Source organism: Pipistrellus kuhlii, unplaced genomic scaffold (assembly GCF_014108245.1).
Source record: "Pipistrellus kuhlii isolate mPipKuh1 unplaced genomic scaffold, mPipKuh1.p scaffold_m20_p_6, whole genome shotgun sequence".
Classification (NCBI taxonomy): domain Eukaryota; kingdom Metazoa; phylum Chordata; class Mammalia; order Chiroptera; family Vespertilionidae; genus Pipistrellus; species Pipistrellus kuhlii.
The window spans coordinates 26,562,098-26,577,434 of NW_023425562.1; the positions used below are offsets into that span (position 1 = coordinate 26,562,098).

At 43.3% G+C, this 15,337-nt stretch overlaps 2 protein-coding genes across 5 annotated transcripts in view; one reads left to right on the forward strand and one right to left on the reverse strand.

The window, feature by feature from the left end:
- Positions 1-3,090: 3,090 nt before the first annotated feature.
- Positions 3,091-3,928, reverse strand: LOC118708234 (nucleolar protein 56). Its single transcript, XM_036419400.1, has one exon. It carries the CDS (start codon positions 3,671-3,673, stop codon positions 3,179-3,181), a length of 495 nt encoding a protein of 164 aa, XP_036275293.1. The 5' UTR covers positions 3,674-3,928; the 3' UTR covers positions 3,091-3,178.
- Positions 3,929-10,003: 6,075 nt separating this feature from the next.
- Positions 10,004-15,337, forward strand: part of PTPN2 (protein tyrosine phosphatase non-receptor type 2) — a 54,347-nt gene continuing 49,013 nt past the window's right edge. For 2 of the 4 annotated variants that reach the window (XR_004984497.2, XM_036419367.2), the window contains exon 1: positions 10,005-10,190. Coding sequence is in view for 3 of the 4 variants with exons in the window: in XM_036419367.2 (XP_036275260.1) it covers positions 10,122-10,190 (69 nt within the window). In the remaining variant the exon portion in view is untranslated. Of the gene's footprint in view, positions 10,191-15,337 lie in introns of all 4 variants that reach the window. The other 2 variants (XM_036419365.2, XM_036419366.2) reach the window with 2 other exon arrangements.

Genomic DNA, 15,337 nt, shown 5'->3' on the forward strand with positions numbered 1-15,337 from the left:
ATATGCTTTCCTACAAAATGCCAACGTTCTCAATTCTTCCATATTTTTACATAATATATTCCTTGGACAAAGGTATAACAAACATGCAAAAAGCACAACCTCGGGTCTTTTCTCTGGCATTGATATAGTGAAAGGATAAGGCTCAATCTTAGAAAAATTTTAAATTTTGGTTAAATTTTTTCAAATCCCTTCCACCAAATAAAGTGTGTTTGAGTCTATATACCTAAAACAAATCAAATGTTGATTAGGAAAAAGAACCACATTATTAGAAAATAATAGTAGTGAAAAGTGGCATTCCTGGAGTAGTGGGAAGTCTCTTTAAGTGCAGCAGGACTTTGGCAGTCCTCCTGGCTATGAGGCTGTTGACGTCAGATCGGTGTTTAACTGGGGAATTAAGCAGCTCAGCAGTGCGGGAATCACTTCCCTGATATCATCTATGTTCTGCTGCCAGTAAATGTTACGAAAATACTTTGCTCCGGAAAAATTGTCTGAATGAGACACGTCAGCATTCCAAAGTAATTCTCATCAACTTCTGTCCTCTCAAACCCTAGTGCAGATGGGAAAGACAAGTAGCCTTGCAAGGGGCCACTGCTGAAAATTAAAGTTGAAGGGATCATCTGCTGGTAATGTCCTTCAAACAGACACAAAATGCATGTCCTTAGATTTATGGTTCATTAGCTATGAATCCAGAAGTTCCTGGAGCTTCCGGATCTTTTCTTTCATTCATTTTTCCCTCCCCTTCTTCCTTTCTTCCTTTCCTCCCTCCCTTCCTTTCCTCCCTCCCTTCTTCTCTCCCTCCCCGCTTCTTTTCTTCTTTCCTTCTCTTTTTTTTCTCTCTCCCTTTCTTTTTTCCTTCTTGCTTCCCTCCCTTTCTTTTCTTTCTTTCTTTTTTTTGTTTGTTTCTGACATGGGAGAAAATCAGAAGGGCAGAACTGCTTATATAAAGTCTTCATTTAAAAGCTAAGGCTAGATCCTAAAGAACACAGGTTAGCCCTGGCTGTGGGACTCAGCTGATTGGACATCATCCTGTGCACCAAATGGTTGCTGATTTGATTCCTGGTAGGGAGGGACACATGTCCAGGTTATGGGCTCAGTCTATCCCCAGTAGAGGGCATGCAGGAGGCAGCCTATCAATGTTTCTCTCTCTCCCTTTCTCTCTAAAATCTATTAAAATTTCTAAAATTAAAATAAAAAAAGAACAGGTTAAAGACTAAAACTTTCACCAGGTTTAAAATCTCTGTAATGAAAAAACTATTATCATTTGCTCTCCAAAAATAAGAAAAAGCTCTTACTAGCCTGTAAAATGTAAAAAACTAGTTTTAAAAATTCTAACCTCACAAACAGTCCTTTAAATCACATATTTTTGTTAATTAAACTTTTACTTTTGCTTTAAAAGATCCAAAACTATTGGTGAGCATCAAGTTGGCATTTTCACAAATACAGATTCTTAATTCTTGGTTTTAAAAAAGTCATTACATAGTTCCTGGAACTTTTTTAAAAATCATTCCTATCTATTTTGGCAGGCTCTATGAAAGCATAGCTTTCTTTGCAATGCCACTTTAACAAAAGTTAGTTTCAGAGCTTGGAGAGTAAAAGATCCAATAGCCTATAAAGTAAATTTATAGCTGAAAGAGAATCACTAAAAAAAAATAAACATTGAAAGTTATTTTTAGTTGGTAAGAACTGTGTTCTCATACTTCCCCTTCTTTATTTTTAACCCATTCCTCTACATTTGCCAGCAACTTATTATAACTAAACAGAGCACTGGGGCGCCCCTGGCTGCCGAGCATAAGACTTTCCACATTTGCTCAATCTGATGTTAGACTCACCACCAATGGTAGCAGTAAAAATAATCCCCAGGCAGTGAATATACTGCAAATGACATCATTTAGTTATCACTGTGCTTGGTAGTCTCAGCTCTGCCTTTACATCCAGATCTGTGACTAGAAGCCCACTGTGTCATTTCTCAACACTTTCTGTCTCCCCCTAAGGCTGGGCCATTCAGGTGTGCATCTAATCACAAACCAGGTCCCTCACAATCCCAGAACCCATTTCTTTCCTTCCAGGAACTCTCTGATATTCGATTCCCCTTCCCATGAGCTAGCCCAGGGTAGAAGGGAGGGAGGAGAGTAAATGAGGACTCTCTATGCATGGGATAGCTCCGGGGTGTCATGACCAAGGCAGTTCCAGGAGGGTCAGGGGTAGATCACAAGCCCTTATTTGTACAGTGTTTCTTTCAGAGAATCTCAAGAGATTGGGTCACAACAGTGGTGCCTACACACTGGTTGTGGTGACTCTCAATTACTCTGGGCACATGAGAAGTTCAGAGCTCTGAGTTGCTCATAGTCCACATGGCCCATCTGGGTTGGATCCTGCCAGCAGTCAAACGCACCTGAGGGCAACAGCTCAGGCAGTAGATGTCACTCACCCTATTCCCTAGCTCTGGTAAACAAAGTGGTGACTTCAGCCCCTCTGCAGTGTCCATGCCACATGCCATTTTCCTCTGAAAGCCTGCATGGCATCCCAATTGATGTCTTCTCTTGCCTGCAATGAATGTGATAATGTCTTGCTTTCCCTGGTCAGTCTTAAGTCCTTTGGAATCAGCTTATCTTCCAGCCATGGGCTTTTTGCCTCAACCCCCAACCCCCTATTCCTACCCTAGCTGGTGGTAGGGTATAGAATACAGTGTGGGGTCAACAATGGAAGAGATCACATTCTAAGAGTGCAGACTATAGGGCAAAAGAGGTCAAGGAAAGACATGGCTGTTGTTCTGCCTTTATGCCATAAAATTCCAAACAGTGCCTTCACCATAATCAGAAAAATGAACCTTCATTTGCATCTTCCTGCACTCTCTGGGTTGTCATGGTGGACACATCAGAACAACTTGGAGAGAGTCCGTGGAAGCCAATGTTTACAGCAGGGGGCAGTTCCTTAGCTATGATACAGCAACATCATAGAAATGATTCCAGAAGGCTACAGAGGCAAGAAGACCTCCATTGTATCATCACAAACAGGTGGCAGAACCATGGCAGTGAGAGCATTGACATTAGCCAGAACAGAAGAGTTAGTGCCTGGTCACCACAAAGAATCTTTTTTTTTTTTCTTTGTGATTTTTCTTTTATTGGGACTTAGGGGGTGGGTAACTTGGTGGTTATACCCCACCAGAGTACTGTCCATTCTAATCCTCCTGGGCCAGCTTTAGCTTTTTCTTTTTCTTTGAGCTCTTGTTGCTAACAGCCTCTTCATGTCCACTGCTGAGAGGTTCCTCCTTCAAAGAGAGTTTCCTCTTTTTCTTGAGAACACTCCTGTTTGCTGCCTCTTCGGGTTCTGGTTTGGTTAAAGATTTCTTCCTCTTGGGAAGATTTCCATTGGTAGCTGTCTCAAGATCATTATTAACTATCTCCTCTGTGGGCAAAGATTTCCTTTTCCTGGGTTTGGGTGAAGAAACAGGTGGGTCTTCTGTTCCATTCTCCTGGAGCTTTTGCTTTTTCTTCTTTTTAGGTTTTTCATTTATTTCCTCACACTCTTCTTGTGTACTGCTTCTGTTTTCTGGAGATGCAAGGGCAATTGCAGCCAGCCGTTTCTTTTCCTTCTTCAAGCGTTTCTTCTGTTTCTCCAGCTTCCTAGTAATCTCAGCAGCCACTTCCTCTGCCTGTACCATTGCCTCCTTCATGAACTCCAGATTCTTTCGTGGAATCACGCCAGTCTCATAGAAGGATAGCCGCTATTCCACTTGTTCTCGAAGCTTCTCCCCAAATACATTTGTGGGTACCTCAGAGAAGCAATCAATTCGCGAGGCAATACTGCATTTGTTTGCCAGGTATCGGGAGATGTGGCCTTTGTTCTTGGCAGCTGCTCGGCCAATGAAGGTGGAGTGGAAAATGAGTCCATATTTTGGGATGTTACTCCTTGTCTTCAGGGCTCTGGAAACTCGATAAGCACTGACTGAGTAATAAATAAGTGTGGAACTATCTCTTCTCTATCCATTATTCTAAATCTTTTAAAAATATATATATTTTACTGATTTTTTTTTTTTAGAGAGAAGAAGGTAGAGAGATAGAAACATTGATGAGAAACATAGAACAGCTGCCTCCTGCACACCCCCTATCAGGGATGTGCCCGCAACCAATGTGCATGCCCTTGACAGGAATCAAACCTGGGACCTTTCAGTCCACAGTCCGATGCTCTATCCCCTGAGTCAAACTGGTTTTCGTCATTGTTCTAAATCTTTAACAATAAATTCATATAATCACACAGGTCTATGAATTTTGTAATATATATTTAAAACAAATTATATACTTGTGTTAAAACAAGTTGTATGCATTTGTCTAGTCCATTGCACACCCAAAAGGCAGTCCTGGTTTTTCTTGGCAAATTTGTATTTCCAGGCTAAAGTGCCTTAGTCACACAGAGTATATTGCTAACCTGAAGAGAATTAGTAAAGCTTCTCTAGAGGAAAATTTGGCAACATACATCAAAAGCTCTTTATTTTACTGTTATTTATAATAGTAAAAAGTTGGAAACAATCTGAATGTCCAACAATAAAGGATTGATTAAATAAATTGTAACGGGATATTTAAATGGAACTATTAAGATAAAACTGAAGCCTGAAAATCAGCTATTGTATTTTTTAATTAAAAGTTTAGTGGGGGGGGAAAAGTGAGATTTTTAAAAAAGTTAGTGAGTTTACTTTCTTTTCATGATAATCAGCATAAAGTATTATGATTTCATTGTCTTGAATACTTCCTATTTGCATCTCCAGGCATCAATACCCTCATTCTGCCCTCTGCCAGCATAGATTCCCACTGTAGTACCCTGTCTGGACCAATATTCTATGCAAGTCAGCAAAAATGAATGAAGGATGTACTCTGGGCTGGTAATTGTGCTGGGTGGAAGCTGTAAAGATGGATTCCATGCCCTGGCCATTGTGGCTTAGTTGGTTGGACATCATCCCATGCACTGAAGGGTTGTCTGTTTGATTCATGGGCAGGGCACATACCAGAATTGATGTTTTGCTCTCCCATCAATGTTTCTCTTTTTCCCCCTCTCCCTTCCTTTTTCTCTCAACATCAATTAAAAAAAATCTTTAAGCCCTAGCTGGTTTGGCTCAGTTGAATAGAGCATTGGCCTGCAGACTAAAGGGTCCCAGGTTCAATTCCGGTCAGGGACACCTGCTGGGGTTGCAAGCTCGAACCCCAGTAGAAGGTGTGCAGAAGGCAGCTGATCAGTGATTTTCTCTCTTCATTGATGTTTTTTTCTCTCTCTCCCTCTCCCTTTCTCTCTTTAAAATCAATAGAAATATATTTTTTTAAAACTTTAACAACAAAAAGTAGGTAGAATCCAAACAGACCCTGTCCTCAAGGAGCTGACAATCTAGGAGTGAGAGGAACAAGTAGGAAATTATAATAAAATGATAGATGCTATGAAGTAGCCCTTGTACTATTGACAACAAAAGGGGGAAAATATGAGTCAGCCTTAAGGAATAGGAAAGCATTCCTGGAAGACAATGTCTAAACTGAGACCTGAAGGATGAGTGAAGTAGCCAGGGATGGGAAAAGAGGGAACTCATTCAGGGGCTCAGATTTCAGTCAATGTGATGCAGATGGCAAAGGTGCTTGTGAGCGCCACACTGTGGTGTCTCTATCCACTTCACTTAACTGAGCATTGCAAAATTGTGTTTGCTGCACTATGAACATGCTTAAAGAAAAACTGTTCCAGTTTTAATTTTTAAAAACGATTTATTAACTTATAATTTGTTAATTTTAATTTTTATTTTTAAAATATATTTTTATTAATTTTTTACAGAGAGGAAGGGAGAGGGATAGTTAGAAACATCGAGGAGAGAGAATCATCGATCAGTTGCCTCTTGTACACTCCCTACTGGGGATGTGCCCGCAACCAAGATACATGCCCTTGACCGGAATCGAACCTGGGACCCTTGAGTGGGCACACTGAGTCAAACCAGTCTTGTGTGAGATTGGGCTTGTTTTTATTATTTGATTGATTTTTACTAGTAAAGCAAGGGGGAGAGAGAGAGGGAGAAAAAAGGGGGGGGAGAGAGAGAGAGAGAGAGAGAGAGAGAGAGAGAGAGAGAGAGAGAGAGATTGAGAGATTTATTCCACTTATTTATACATTCTTTGGTTGATTCTTGTATATGCCGCGATTGGAGATAGAACTGAATTCAGGAAGGACACCACGTGTTAGAATGTTGCAGAAGACCAAAGAAATACGAAGCACACTTCTAGAGAAAGGGAGGGACCTCGTTTATTAACACCAGTGGACTCCGGGAATAATTTCCAAATCAGAGGGAGGACACACGTAGAGGACTCCCCCCACCCCTTTTTTTTTTAAGTTTAAAAAATATATTTTATTGATTTTTTACAGAGAGGAAAAGAGAGGGATAGGGAGTTAGAAGCATCCAGAGAGAGAAACATTGATCAGCTGCCTCCTGCACACCTTCTATTGGGGATGTGCCCACAACCAAGGTACATGCCCCTGACCGGAATCGAACCTGGGACCCTTGAGTGGACACACTGAGTCAAACCAGTTTCAGAGGGCTTCACTTTTATAACCTTCTGGGTCTTTGTCTTGCAGATATGATTCTGCCCCCTTTCGTGGGCTTACAAGATGTCCCCCAGGTGTTGGGGGTCCCCAGGCCATATCCGAAGATCTGTTCTGAGGCCAGTGATAACGGACTCCCCACCCCCACCCAGGGCAGTGCATTGGTCCTGTTTTTAAGGCCTGACACACTTTGCGAGACCAGTTTCCTCCTTAAGAGTGATGGGGTCACACTGGACTTGGGTTCAGCAATCTCTGTACTTTGGTTCTGGCTAGGAAAGAATTCAGAGCCAAGGCCCAAACTATAAGAACATTTATTTGGTTAACCGCAGAGGTAGAAAAAGTAATTCCTAGAAGAAAAGGGGTTAACAAACACGTTATAGTGGTAAAGGAAGATAAAGGAAGGACTCTAGGAGTTAGGAAGTGAGGAAGCTAATGGTAAACTGCCTGGGGTAGGGAGGAGAAAGGGGAAGGGAATGGCCCCAGATCCAAGGTTCTAAGGGTTTTAAGGTGGAGATTTTAGGTGAGGTCTCAAGAGATCATCTCAGTAGAATATTCAGTAACTTTCCAATTGTGTCCATTCAGGATCTAGTCTCCACTGATTGATTCGTGGGCAGCAGGGCAGGCATTCTGATTCAATGTAGCTTATCCTGAGTCAGCTGTGGCTGGTTTTGTTGCTCTTCTGGGCCTAGGCTGAAATACAACTGAGATCTAAACATTATCTCTAGGGAGGAAAAGTCAGGGGGGGATCCAAACCCCTGGATATGTTAGGGGAGGAAAGGTCACCCTGGAAGCAAGGTTCCACCCTACATTTTGTCCTTTTTTGGGGGAATGGGGGTAGATAACTGACAGTCCTATTTTATTTTATTTTTTTAAATATATTTTTTATTGATTTTAGAGAGGAAGGGAGAGGATGAGAGGGAATCATTGATTAGCTGCCTCCTACACGCCCCCTACTGGGGACTGAGCCTGCAACTCAGGCATGTGCCCTTGACCAGAATCTAACCTAGGACCCTTGAGTCCCAGACCAATGTTCTATACACTGAGCCAAACCAGCTAGGGCTTATTTCATCTTTAAAATAAGCCTTATTTTATCTTTAAAAATAACCCTCCTGCACACTACCACTGGGGACTGAGCTCGAAACCCTGGCATGTGCCCTTGATCAGAATCAAACCCAAGACACCTCTATTCACAGGCCAATGCTCTATCCACTGAGCCAAACAGGCTAGGGCCATGGTCGGCAAACTGCAGCTTATGAGCCACATGCGGCTCTTTGGCCCCTTGAGTGTGGCTCTTCCACAAAATACCACGGCCTGGGTGAGTCTATTTTGAAGAAGTGGCGTTAGAAGAAGTTTTAAGTTTAAAAAATTTGGCGCGCAAAAGAAATTTCAATGGTTGTACTGTTGATATTTGGCTCTGTTGACTCATGAGTTTGCCAACCACTGGGCTAGGGCTACATTTTGTCCTTTGCTGGGCACCTAAGGCTTTTCAGCCTGATGACCTTCAGTAGCTAGCCCATCGTCCTTGCTCTGCTCATGCCTAACTGCCTACCACAGACCTCACAATCTTGGCATATCAGGACACCGCTCTAACCAACTGAGCTACTGCCAGGGTGAGATTTGGCTTGTTAAAAAATAAAATTTATCAAACAAAATTCAACAGAGAACAAGTTGTTGGTTGCCAGATGGGAGGAGGAGGTGAGGGGATGTGTGAAAAAGGTGAAGGGATTAAGAAGTACAAATTGGTAGTAACAAAATAGTCATGAGGATGTGAAACACAGCATAGGGAATGTAGTCAATAATGCAGTAACTATGAATGGTGTCAGATGGGTAGATTTATCAGGGGTTAGGGGAGGTCTCTTTGTAAAGTATATGACTGTCTAATCACTATGCTGTATAACTGAAATTGAAACAAAATAATATTGAATGTAAACTATAATTGAAAAATAAATTTCAACAAAATTGTATCACTTGTGCCAAAATCCAAAATACCAAATCCAGATTTAATACCTTACCTAATTGCTGTCTGAACCTCTACCAGAAACATAATCAACATTTCTGGAATTTTTCTGATCAGTATCATTGAGATAATCTCTCCAAACACCCCATCCCCACTTGCAAAGAAGAGCAGATCTTTATGATAAAAACCCTCGCCATCTTCCTAACCTCCAGAAAAAGAAGTCCTGGTGTGAAGATAATCCTTTATTTTCTTTGTTAATAGGTCCCTTGCCCCACTTCCCTTTCTTAAAAAACAAACAAACAAACAAAAACCTACCCCTCAGACCTCCCTTCTAATTGCTAGATGGTTTGATGCCCAATTCATTGTTTAATAAAGCCTTTTTAGCCTGGCTGGTGTTGCTCAGTGGTTGAGCATCAGTTTATGAATGAGGTCACCGGTTCGATTCCCAATCAGGGCACATGCCCCCCCTCCACCCCCACCCCACCCAACCACCACCTGCCATGGCCTCAATCTTCAGTGGGACGTGCAGGATGTTTCTCATCATTGCTGTTTCTCTCCCTCTCTCTGAAATCAGTAAAAACATTTTTTTAAAAAGCCAATTTAGATTTTCAAATTTACTTAGCTGATTAAAAAAAAAACTTCACATTTCTTTTTTTTAAAATATATATTTTATTGATTTTACACAGAGAGGAATTGAGAGGGACAGAGAGTTAGAAACATCGATGAGAGAGAAACATCGACCAGCTGCCTCTTGCACACCCCCCACCGGGGATGTGCCTGCAACCAAGGTACATGCCCTTGACCAGAATCGAACCCGGGACCTTTCAGTCCGCAAGCCAACGCTCTATCCACTGAGCCAAACCGGTCCTGGCAAAAAAAACTTCACATTTCTTATGGAGACAAAATAAATTATAACCACGAGTTTACCTACAGGTAACACTAATTTTCAAATTGCATGACACAATCTGTATTTTCCCTAATTCCGAGGGATGTGGCCACTCCTTGAGCTACAGCGATTTGTCATCACACCCTGAAGCATTAGTTACAGAGCTGGCATCAGGGCTGATTAACATTCTCCAAGAGGGTTGAGGAATTTCTTTCCAAAGTTGGGACACAAGCCTCTCTAAACTGATCTAGACGCTAGTTAAAATAAAGCAACGGGAAAGCAAGCACGAAGGGGTGTTAAGGCACTTCCTTGGCCTGCTCCATGCACGCGAACCTCGCGGTACTACACCTCCTTCCTGGGGTCATTTCTGGTGAGTCCAGGGTGCGGGCCACCCCTAAGGACCCGGGACAGCAACCTCTGGGTGGGTCCCCTTGGCTCCACCCCTTTTCACCTAGCTCCCCCCTCCCTCAAGACCACGCCTCCACTGTGAGGCCCAGGAGTCCCGCCCCGCAGCAGCCGGACTCGGCGACGCGATCCCCGGCGCGCTGACGTCAGACGCTCCAGGTACTTTCCCCGCGGCCTGGCAGGCTCGGCGTGGGGGCGGGGCGGGGCGCGGAGCGCGCATGCGCCACGGCGCCAGCACTCTCCCCGGACCGTGCGGGGGCCTGAGCCTCTCCGCCGGCACAGCGCCACTCGCGCCAGCTCGCTCCAGCGGCCATGTCTGCCACCATCGAGCGGGAGTTTGAGGAGCTGGATGCTCAAAACCGTTGGCAGCAGCTGTACTTGGTGAGTCAAGGGCTCGCGCCGCGGGCGCCGGACTCCTCCGCGGACCCGGGCTCGCGCCCGCCGGCTCCCTCCCGCGTCCCCCCGCCTCCCGCTCAGGGCGGAAGTGGTGGCGCGCGGGCCGCGTCAGGGCTGCGCCTGCGCCGACCGATTCTCGGTTCCCTTTTGGGAAGGGAAAAAAAAAAAAAAAAGACTTTAATGAGGTGTGTGTTGGAGAGGGCGGGGATGTTTCTCGGAAGCGCAAGCGCAGAGTTAATCCCGGAAGGCGGCACCACAGCGGTCCGGTGGCGCGGGCGGGTGCGCCGTCGGCGCGGGGTCGGGTGGGGATGAGGGTGACGGTGGGGCCGGTGGGGATTGCTGTCCGAGAGGCGGCCGCCACTGTGGGAAGGGCCGGGGTGGGGTGGGATGGGGATGAGGGGAGATCCCCGGGCTCTGGGAACTCACGGCGGGGAGTTGTCGCCGCTTCGGCTTCGGACTGGGCTTCGCCGTCCCTTGCCCGGCCCCGTGCCTAGTTCCGTTCCCAGTTACCTTTTTGGCTGGCGGTGTGTGTGTGTGTGTGTGTGTGTATGTGTATGTGTATGTGTATGTGTATGTGTATGTGTACGTGTATGTGTATACAGACCTGGACCTCTCGAAATGGCAGTGACTGCACCGTAGCGGCGGCGAGTGCTCCGGACGACCGGCAGTCTTAGTTTCCTTAGGCTCGGCCTCCACAGAGGTTCCCGGAATGAGGCTGGGCTTTGGCTGTATTCAATGAATAGGATGTCATCCTCTTTTTTCAGTGTTCTTGACCGAGGCACACTCTACATGAACAATAAAATCTTATGTGTATGTGGTTAAGCTTGTTTCGTAAATGTATACGCCTGTGCAAACACGACTCAAGTCAAAACAACCTTTCAAAAAAAAAAATAAATAAATAAAAGACCTTTCCATCATCCCAGAAGGAACGGTCATGGCCCTACTCCACCCCATAGGCTCCCACGATTTTGATTTCTTAGCACCATAGGATGGGCTCGCCTGTTCTGAAACTCATGTAAATGGACTCATGTATTTGAACTCGTGCCTAGCTTCATTAGCTCAACCAGAGAACCTTTTAATTCAAATATGACTTTATTTCTTTTTTAAATTTCTTTTTAAATGACCTAATTGCCTATTCTCATCTGTTTAATTATTAGCATATTATTCCCAAGATTGAATTGAGTGTGAGTTAAATGCTCTTCCTGCTGGTTCGTTCACTCTGTGTGCAGTAAAAGCAAAAAGGCTTTCCTGTAAATCTTGATGGTCTTGGGTTTTTCCCCATTCCATTTAATTAGATGACAGTAAAAAATGTTTTCTTTGTCATTATGTTCAGAATGTAACATTTTTCTCTTGAGCACCCTAGCGGGAAGTGCAATATTTTAATTCATATGGGTATAGAATATGTTAAGATAGGGCACTAACTTTAAAGGACTTTTCCAAATATAGAACATTTTAAATGCAAATTCTGGTAGGAATCCGTGAGAGCCTGCCAGCTGTGTCTTTTCCACTTACATTTGTTTCAGCGGAGACTGCTGTCTCCAAGTTGCTAATCATATATCAAAGTACAGATTTGAGAAGAGAAAGGTGAATGCCACAAGTTAATTCAACTTAACATTTTGGTTAAGAATTTTGATATGTATACACATGCTGTAAAAATTATAATCCCTCTTATCAGAAAAATGCACTAAAAATTTCACATTTAGTTTTAAGGAGTTCAGGAAGTCCTTCTGTGATTCGATCCCGCAGGTTGAGAACCGCTGCTGTAGAGCCTAAGACCATCAGAAAACACAGATATTTACATTACGATTCATTAACAGTTGCAAAATTACAGTTATGAAGCAGCAACGAAAGTAATTTTATGGCCGAAACCGGTTTGGCTCAATGGATAGAGCGTCGGCTTGGGGACTGAAGGGTCCCGGGTTCGATTCTGGTCAAGGGCATGTACCTTGGTTGTGGGCATATCCCCAGTAGGGGGTGTGCAAGAGGCAGCTGATCAATGACACTCTCTCATAGATGTTTCTAACTCTCTGTCTCTCTCCCTTCCTCTCTGTACAAAATCAATAAAATATATTAAAAAAAAAAAAAAAAAAAAAAAAGGAAAGAAAGAAAGAAAATAATTTTATGGCCGAAACCGGTTTGGCTCAGTGGATAGAGTGTCGGTCTGCAGACTCAAGGGTCTCAGGTTCGATTCCGGTCAAGGGCATGTACCTTAGTTGTGGGCACATCCCCAGGGAGGGGTGTGCAAGAGGCAGCTGATCAGTGATTCTCTCTCATCGATGTTTCTAACTCTATCCACCTCTCTTCCTTTCTTTAAAAAATCAATTAAATATTTTAAAGAAAATAATTTTATGGTTGGGGGTCACCACAATATGAGGAACTGTATTAAAGTCATAGCATTAGAAAGGTTGAGATCCACTGGCTTAGAGGAACAAATCAAGGCAGCCTTCTGCTGGGGGTGGTGCTGGCCCTTGGGTGAGGAGTGAGCTGCTTGCTTGCCTTCTAGCTTGGCAGCACACTGTCAGAGACCCTGAGGAGGCTCTGAAAGGGTCCCACCAAATGCTCCAGTGAATGTGTGCTTGGCAAGCCAGTGCCAGCAAAAGGAACAGATCAGGCAGACCTCCATTGGGAATGGTACAGGACCTCCGGAGGGGTGCAGGTGCATGCCTCCTCCTAGCTCTGTAGTTGCCCGCTGCCTGAGACCCTGACAAAGGAGTCTTCTGTCGGGGATGGTGCCTGCCTACCCTGTGATAGGTGGGAAAGATTGGCCCTTGTTCCAACACCACTCAGTTCAGTAATCCTCTGAGAGTCTGTCTATAGTTGCTTCAGTAAAAGAGCACACCTCAGGCACCTATTGGGTACAGCCAACAGTCCTTTATTCCTCACTTGAGCTTGGCAGGTTGGTGTCGCCCGTATTTGGAGGACGGTGCTAGTGCACTTTCTCCAGTTGACCTCCATAGCTGGCTTCCCAGGTCTCTGGAACTATGCCATCCAGATCTTCTCTTTATGGCTTCAATATGCTCTGAGCCTCCTTCCTTCTGTCAGAGCTGTGGGTGAGTTCCCAAGATGAAGCTTCTGTGCATTGGCCCTTTAGGAGAGCACCCGGGATTCTAACAGACTCCCTCCTCTTTCCAGCGAACAAAGTTCCCACTTATTTTTGGTACCAGATGCAATGCAGCCTCCTCTTTGATTTTATAAATCAAAGCTATCTTATTCTAAACAACTTTCCTTGCAATGTCTACTACATATTCTCCTACTATAGTCTTAGTGTTCAGTGCTTTTACATGGTTGCACAGTCTCTAGTATCAAACCCCTTGACTTTCCTTGAAAATTGTCTGCTTTTTCACACCTTTGGAATCTACATATGCTGTATATGCTCTGGGCCTATCTTATGTATTTGAGCAACATTTTCAAGACCAGACTCTAGTGGGGAAAGGGTAAAAAAACAGAATAGAACTATAGTCTCCGTAGGCAAAGTTATATGCTCCTCCTCTGATTCCTGAGCCCTCTATATTTTATTAGAGAATTAGTCACATTGTTTTATTATAACTGTCTATTTGTTTATCCTTGAGGGTTGCCTCATTTTTCTTTGTTTCCCCACTATCTGACGTGTAAGATACTTAAGTATTCACTAAATAAAAGAATAATGCTCTCCTTTAGAAGTACAATATTAATACTTGGTTTATTCCAACTTCCTCATTCACATCTAAGGAGACACCAGTTCAGAATGAGGTTGTGACTTAAATAAAGTGAAATATATTAGTGACACAGCTTCAACCCAAATCTAGTTTTTGTGATTCTCATTTCAGCATTGTTGTAATTTGCGTGTGACCATCTACATTGCTTTCTTATGGTCTAGATGAGATTAATGGCACTGAGGGAATCATTTAAATTTTTGATGGCAAGGAGTGAATGGAATGTGTTATAAAAAAGCAGAGTTATTTTGGGACTGGAGGCCTTTAAAATAGTACCTGGGATCCAAGGATAAGACTGGATTTCCAAGTCCCTGAAACTGTGCTGAAGTGTGTGTGTGTGTGTGTTCTGCTTGGTTATTTAGTTTCTATGTGATTCCATAGCTTTTGTCAGATTCTTAAATCTGTGACTTTTCAAAAGATAAGGACCACTGCTTAAGGGAAAGGAGCCTTGGGAATGGTGCCCCAATAGAGATTACATGACTAAAAATCATATTGTAGAGATGCAAATCAAAATGACAATGCGGTACCATCTCACACCTGTCAGAATAGCTATCATCAACAAATCAACAAAGGACAAGTGCTGGCGAGGATGAGGAGAAAAAGGAACCCTCATGCACCTCTGGTGGGAAGGTGGGAATGCAAACTGGTAAAACCACTGTGGAGAACAGTATGGAGTTTCCTTAAAAAACTGAAAATGGAACTCCCATTTGACCCAGTAATCCCACTCCTAGGAATATATCCTAAGAAACCAGAAACAGCAATCAGAAAGGATCTATGTACTCCTATGTTCATAGCAGCACAATTTACAATAGCTAGGATTTGGAAACAGTTTAGGAGCCCATCAGCACATGGCTGGATCTACACAATGGAATACTATGCTGCCATAAAAAAGAAGGAATTCTTATCATTTGCAGCAACCTGGATGGAATTGGAGAACATTATGCTGAGTGAAATAAGCCAGTCAATGGAAGAAAAATACCACATGATTTCACTCTTTTATGGATAATAAGGAACATTATAAACTGATGAACAGAGACAGTAAAGAAACAAACAGACTGTCAAATTACAGTGGGGAAGGTAGGGAGATATGGGGGAGATAAGAGATCAACTGAAGGATTTGTATGCATGAATATAAGCATAACCAATGGACGCAAAACTCTAGGGAGGGAATGGGGGGGGATTATAAGGTATGTACACATATTCCTTAATAAAAAAATAAAAATCATATTGTTCTGCCTTTGACATACATTCCAGTAGGTTAATGATACTTAAAATTAAGAAAGTCCAGATTGCTACATTAGTGCCCTAGTCTTTCTGGCTTGCCTCTTGTTTAATATCTTGATTTTAACAGAATCTTCAACTACTTTTTTTTTTTTTTTGCTTTTACCAGATCATTACTGTCCACAGAATTCCCTGTTTGCAGTTGGAGAATTATTGTCT